General features: G+C 36.9%; 1 protein-coding gene across 1 annotated transcript; it reads right to left on the bottom strand.

The window, feature by feature from the left end:
• Nucleotides 1–288: 288 nt before the first annotated feature.
• Nucleotides 289–3,309, bottom strand: LOC146881764 (uncharacterized). Its single transcript, XM_085668461.1, has 11 exons — nt 3,039–3,309; nt 2,750–2,952; nt 2,411–2,659; nt 2,017–2,329; nt 1,627–1,928; nt 1,298–1,521; nt 1,059–1,220; nt 880–984; nt 729–804; nt 550–645; nt 289–467 (listed from the first exon to the last, which is right to left on the bottom strand). The coding sequence occupies exons 4-9, from the start codon at nt 2,123–2,125 to the stop codon at nt 741–743; spliced, it is 966 nt and encodes a 321-aa protein (XP_085524587.1). The 5' UTR covers nt 2,126–2,329; nt 2,411–2,659; nt 2,750–2,952; nt 3,039–3,309; the 3' UTR covers nt 289–467; nt 550–645; nt 729–740.
• Between the last annotated feature and the right edge of the window lie 3,929 nt (nt 3,310–7,238).

Genomic DNA, 7,238 nt, shown 5'->3' with positions numbered 1-7,238 from the left:
TTTACATTTTTAAAAAATTTGCTCACGTTTTGGCCTCGGTTGGACTGGTACCCGATGCCATATGTCACTTTTAGGCCTTGGTTGGAGTATTACCCGAGGCCATATGTCACTTTTTGGCCTCGGTTGGAGTGTTACCCGAGGCCATATTTCACCATTTTGCCTCGGTTTTGGTATGAACCGAGGCCTAATATGTTGTTTTTTTTAATGCGATTTCTGTTTTGGTGTTATTCCCACATTTAAAACCTGCAAATTTTATTCAACACCCAACACAGACCAGAATAGGGCAGAACAAGATATTTTATAATGCATCCACAATTCAAATTCATTTAAAAGACAATTACAAATCATATACAATCAAGATAGATGTCCTAATCAATAGTATTGTACATTTCAATTATATATTTGGCACATGCTATCCTACCAAACTTGATGGACTTTGCGGGAATTGCTGCAGGACTCTTGAATGTCTACAAAATAATAGATTAAGTTAAGTTAGTATATAAAAAGGAAATATTGCAAAGTATTCATTTTAATTCAAATATATATTACCGTTTCCCAATTTGTTGTAATACGAGCACGCACAATGGTTGTCATCCATTGCATTATATAGTAACCACACTCATATGAGCCGGTTTCTCTATTACACTACATTATATTAACAACGTTACAATTAATTAAGGAAGAAAATCAAGCAAACAATTATGAAGATATGGATAGAAATATCAAACCTGGAGAGAACATCATACAAGACCTTTTGCCTTAGCCGTTGATCTCCCTAACAACATGTTATGTGCAACAATTGAACTACGATATAAGGAATAAGTTAGGATCTTTTTATATAACATATCATATTCATAAGATTGATATTGAGGTTCTTACCAATCTATCACTTGTCTAAGATGGTTGGGGGGAGGACGATGCAAAGAGCAAAACCACACAGTAAGGTTCTCCCTTAGGGAAACCACAAGTAACTGCCAATAACGCCTGATAAGAAAATAAATTCATTGTTATGCATTAAATTGACTAATTATATTCATAAGTTAACAAAAATGACTTACCCAGCAACATAAGGGACAAAATAAATTTCTTTTCCACGTTGAAAGCATTTGGTCACATATGCTTGGATGTCATCAAACTTGTTGCCTTCATGGGTGAGTTGGGGGTCTATAAACCCATATAGATCATTCAGCCCCACAGTTTCAGTGACACCAGACAGATACCTAAACCAAAAATTGATTTGATATAAGTAAATAGATAAATTTATCAAATAACTATATATAACGACTAAAAGACTTACATCATCCATAACTGAATAATGGTAATATTGAGTTCCTCTTGTCCCTGTGCAAGCTCCAAGACATCTTGGGAATGCAAGTAAAGTGGGATGTCAAGATCTCTCCCAAAAATGTTAGCATCCCAAGCAACCTGCATCGGCTTATCAGCTATGATTTCTGCAAGTTGGAGCAATGCACCAAGAGGATCGTCCAAAGATAGAAGAATCTTCTTTGATTGAGGTTTTTCCTATATTGATGCAATTTCAGTTAAAATTGAATATAATTTAAGTTTGAATATAATAAACATGTAAACTTAAAAATGTAGTATATTTGTGGGTTTAAGAGTCTGTACCGGGGGGTCAGTATCAACCAAATCTCTAGGCCAGGCGAGGAAACACTGGAATGCCTGTGCCACAGTATACACCTCATATGTTGGCACAGGAACTAAAGCATACGGCATGAGAACCTCCTCTACCGTGACCTTAACCTCATCCTCTGATAACTCCATGCCATGAAGCACTGTGGCTGCCTCAAATACTTTTCCACGAGCCACTAGTGTCTTCTCTGTACCATCCCAAATATATAGCTGACATGGATGAGTGTCATCCATGTCATCCCTGGGTGGAGCTGAACAACTCCCATTTCCGCTTCTACCTGTTAGAGTCAACGATTTATTAATGTTATTCAATTACTTTATTAAATATCATTTATTCAATTCATAACTTATAGAAAACAAATTTACCCGTGGGAGGCACAAATGGGTCTAGTTCTGGCGGATGATCCACTGGCGAACGAATGCCATAATGCTCAAATTGGCGCATTAGTTCTTCTCTCACCTGCGCCGTGATCATTTCCTTTAGTCTTTGTTCATAATCAGCACCATGACTGCATGAAGACTGATGAGAGGAGGAACCAAAAAATTGGCGTATGCCGATTCCTGATCCAGCACCACGCACACGTCCAGGGTGCTCAGGTCGTCCAATTGCAGCAGCAAGTATGTCATGACGACCTTTTGGAATGAATCCTCCTTGGGAGGTCTGCTCAACCAACGAATCCTACAATGTAACAAAAAAATTTATAAATAAAAATACAATATAAAACATGAACGAGCAATTTAGATAAGAATTGTATCTTACAATTTTCTTAGAAATTTCTCATGCAGAGTCAAAAGTGTAGTTGCCCGATGAGCGTAAACGGGCTAACTTCCACTTCTGATGACGTGATGGTGGTGAAGGAGTCTCAGTATCTTCACTCTCAGAAGGTGGGGGCCTAGATTTTTTCTTTTCTGTCATTATCTTCTCTTCAAGTTTTCTATACCCACCACGAGATAATATGTGCGGGTTTTTATTTTGAGCACTTATACTTTGAGCCTTTTTCCTCTTTACCTGTAACATATAAAACCCACTTTATGAATTAGTTAAAATTTTGCATAATTATCAATTGTGCTATTGATGATTTCAAATAAACATGCCTACCATCCCTAAGATGTCCGAAGCTCAAAAAACTGATGCCATGTGTCTTCATCAATCCAAGTGTATTTCAACAATGGATTTTCATTCTTTTTATGTCCAAAGACATACCTTGACGTCAACTTGGTCTTAAAACCACGAAATTTCTCAGCCACCGATGACAAACATTTTTGTCTTAGCGTCGGCACATTTGGAATATCAAATGTTAGCTGCAATATAGAAAATGTCATCAACAATATTTATCATATTATCAACAAAATCAAAGTATAACTTTAATAACATTAATATTAGTTACCAATAAATCTTGCCATATCATTTCACGATCAACTTCAGTGACATGATCAAAAGATGGCGTAAGGATTGATATTCTCTCTCGTGCCAACATTCCTAAATAGCTTTTGAAGACGTCCCCATAACGACCACTAGGCTCACCAGTGTCGACGTTAATATCAACATGTGTTTTCTGACCTTTAGCTCTTCTAATTAAGAGCTCTCTCAACCTAGTGGCTCCTCTGGTGGGTCTCTTAGTAGGTGTTTCATCCTCTGATGAAGTATAATGTTCAGCCATGTATCTGTGAAAGGAAAACATAAGAAAACATTAATAAGCAACTGACAAATTAATATATAAAACATTCTTTAACAAAACACCTAAATTTTAACAAGAATATGAAATTCATACATAAAGTTATTGATTGGTCATATGTATATTCCTTCATCGTGATCTTCTCGAATTGCATGTACATCATCAACTAGATGGATTTCATCAACATTTATTGTTCTTCTAAATGGGTGGGTGACAGCAATATTAAGATCACTCATATTCTCTTCATTAGGATCAATCTGTTTTTTTCCATGAAGAGCGACAAACCAATGTACAGACGCAGGATCTTTAACATAGAAAACCTGAGATGCTTGTTGTGTCATGATAAATGGCTCGTCTCGATAACCCACCTTTCGAAAATCCACTAGAATCATTCATGATTCATCTATTTTGACACCACTCTTATTGTCAATCCACTTACATTTGAACAGTGGAATAGTAAACATGGTATAATCAACCTCCCATATCTCTTGTATTACACCATAGTATGTCATTGATCCTACTACGGGATTTTGATCTTTAGATGTAGAAAATTGTAGCGACTCAGCTTCAAGACTGACTCCACTATTTTGTACTGTGCTTTTATCATCAAGAGACTTTCTATAGAATGTGCAATTATTGATTTCATAACCTGTAGAACAGATGACATCAAATTTCAACCCATTTGCTAACCACATCAAAGTCTCAGAGCATTGCGAATCTTTCAAAACCTCAGATTTAAACCAAGGCATAAATGTTCTATTGTGCTCCATCAAATGCCATTTCTCTGATTGTCTTGGATTGTTCTCTTTCACAATGACTTTGTGTGCAGATAAGTAAGGCATTACCTCATTTGTGTTGTTCAATATGTATAGGTGTGCTTGCATCAACTCTTCGCGATTTTTGGTAACCACACTCACACCTCGTATGCTGTTACTTATAGAACACCTATTCAACCATGATCTGTGAGGAACTCCTATCGATTTTGCTTTTGCCATGTAATCTGAACAAAACTCGACATTTTTTTCAGCAATATATCTTTCGATCATTGAAGCTTCTGGACGATATTGATTTTTCACATACCCTTTCAAAATCTTCATGTAACGTTCAATGGGATACATCCATCTTAAGTATACTGGTCCATAAAACTTGATTTCTCTCACCACATGAACAAGTAAATGTACCATGATGTCAAAAAATGATGGAGGGAAAAACATCTCTAGCTGACATAAGATGATAACAATTTCGGCTTGAAGTTCATCTAACTTTAAAGGATCAATGACTTTGCTACAAATTGAAGAGAAGAATGCACACAAACGCGTTATAGTTTGTCTAACATTTTTGGGTAAAATTCCACGAATAGCTACAGGTAACAATTGTTGCATTAAGATGTGGCAATCGTGAGACTTTAGGCCAACAAGCTTCAAGTCTTGCATGGACACTAAACTCTGAATATTTGAAGAGTATCCTTGAGGTACCTTGACACTCTTTAAACATAAGCAAAAACTTATCTTCTCTTGTCTGGACATAGTGTAACATGCAGGGGGCAAATAAGTGCGCCTACCAACCTCCCTTGGTGCCAAGTCTTCTCGGATCTTCATTTCAACCAAATCCAAACGAGCATTTACTCTATCTTTTGTCTTTCCCTGAATGTTGAGTAGTGTACCAATCAAGCTATCACATACATTCTTCTCTACATGCATGGCATCTATGCAATGCCTAACTTCTAACTTCGACCTATATGGAAGGTCAAAGAATATTGATTTTTTCTTCCAAGGGCTCGATGTAGATGACTTCTTGGACGTTTTACCAAATACATGATGTACTTTATTAAGTTTTTCATGAATTTGAATGCCAGTTAATGGAGTTGGTGCTTTGTCATTCTCTTGATGTCCATTGAATGCTTTCTTTAACCTTCGATAAGGATGATTAGCTTGTAAAAACCTTCGATGGCGCAGATACACGGTCTTCCTTCCGTTTTTCAATTGATGAGATGCAGTGTTTTCTTCACATATAGGACATGCTTTATGACCCTTGACACTGTACCCTGACAAATTACCATAACTGGAAAGTCATTAATGGTGCAAAATAACATTGCATGCATCATGAAAGTTTCAGAAGCAACAACATCAAATACTTCAACACCATCAACCCACAACAACTTCAAGTCTTCAACTAGAGGATTGAGATATACATCTATGTCATTTCCAGGCTGCTTTGGACCAGATATCATCATAGACAACATCATGTATTTTCTCTTCATGCAGAGTCCAGGAGATAAGTTGTGAATGAATAATATAACAGGCCAACAACTGTGGTTTGTACTTAAATTACCATATGGATTCATTCCATCGGTAGCTAAGCCAAAACGAATATTTCTACATTCTTCACCGAACTTGAGAAATTCTTGATCAATATTTTTCCATTGCATTGAATCAGCTGGATGACGAAGGAGTCCGTCACATCTTCTCTTAGTTGCATGCCATCTAAGGTTTTTAGCGTCTTTATGATTTGCAAACAAACGCTTAAGTCTGGACACGATTGGAAGGTACCAGACTACTTTCAAAGCAGATCCTTCCTTCTCTATTTGACCATTATCTTCACTATTTCTTTTCTGCTTGTACCGTGATGACCCACACTTTGGACATTTTTTCAAATCTTCAAATTCTTTTCAGTATAATATGCAATCATTAGGACATGCGTGTATCCTTTTATACTCCATACCCATCGGATAAAGAATTTTCTTGGCGTCATAGTTTCGAGTGGGTAGAGTATTTCCTTCGGGAAGCATTTCATTCAAGAGCACGAGCAATTCTGTGAAGCTTTTATCTGTCCAACCGTTGGTCGCTTTCAAATTCATAAGTCTTAAAACCGCTGATAATCGCGTGAACTTAGTTGAACCAACATACAACGGAGTTTCTGCATCAGCAGACATCGTCTCATATAAATGCGCTTGTGCAAAAGCTTCTGCGCCAACATCCCGTATCATGTCCTCCATATTGTCTTCTTCTACTTCTACTCGCTCTTCAAATTGCTCTTCTCGTCGCTCTTCTCGTCGCTCTTTCATGGAGGAATTAGCAAGATATTCAGTCCGAGAAACAGTTGGAATGTGTATTAATTCGCCGTGCCATATCCATATTGTATAACTTCTAAGGAAACCATCACAAATAAGATGCTCCCTAACATGAGTTGCATTCAATTTTCTTCCATTCAAACAGTTGACACAAGGACATCTGAACTTCATCTCATCATCACTTCTCCCCTCATAACGTTGCGCAAATTTTATAAATTCCTCTACTCCATTCTCATACTCAGTGCTAATACGTGGTAAATTAATCCAATCTCGATCCATACTGAAATTGCGTGAATAATTTCAGTAATCTTTGAATCAATGCTCACGTCGTAATGAAGGTGTGACCCTATCCCATTTAAGAAGATTCACTTTCTTTATTTTATTGGTACATATTACTTTTAAAATACATATCTTAAATTTCACGAAATTTTGCCAGCATTTTGCATTGGCCTTCAGGATATACGAAATGAAAGTGATTATAAACCACACTCAAATATGCACCCGAAGATCAATACAAAACACAATTGACAAATATTCATGAATTTTAAGATATGTATTTTAAAAAAAAAAAAAATATATATATATATATATATATATGCACTAATAAATTACTAGAAAGTGATTAATCTTCTTAAACTGTCCAATCGGACAATTCAAGATTCAATACATTTAAATTATTAGTATTGTATCCGCCGGAAGTCGCGGAGAGAGAAGGAGGAGACAACGACGGGGTGGCAGTGGCAGTGGCAGCACAGGAGCAACGCGCGATGGTGGCCGGAATTCCAGAGAGAAATGGAGAAGGAGCGCGCGCGAGGAAGAAAGGGGGTTCAGTTTTGAGCCCT

The sequence above is a fragment of the Vigna unguiculata genome, chromosome 11 (assembly GCF_037176805.1).
Source record: "Vigna unguiculata cultivar grain cowpea cultivar isolate G323 ecotype 2 chromosome 11, ASM3717680v1, whole genome shotgun sequence".
Taxonomy (NCBI): domain Eukaryota; kingdom Viridiplantae; phylum Streptophyta; class Magnoliopsida; order Fabales; family Fabaceae; genus Vigna; species Vigna unguiculata.
The sequence above is the reverse complement of the archived record's forward strand: the minus strand, read 5'-3'. Positions and strand labels throughout refer to the sequence as shown.

Excerpts from the sequence above, each read along its gene's own strand:
- LOC146881764 (XM_085668461.1), bottom strand. The coding sequence starts at position 2,125 with ATGATCACGGCGCAGGTGAGAGAAGAACTAATGCGCCAATTTGAGCAT. Across the intron at positions 1,221-1,297 it reads ATTATTCAGTTATGGATGAT|GTATCTGTCTGGTGTCACTG; the intron begins GTAAGTCTTTTA and ends TTTTTGGTTTAG. Across the intron at positions 985-1,058 it reads TTTGTCCCTTATGTTGCTGG|GCGTTATTGGCAGTTACTTG; the intron begins GTAAGTCATTTT and ends TTTTCTTATCAG.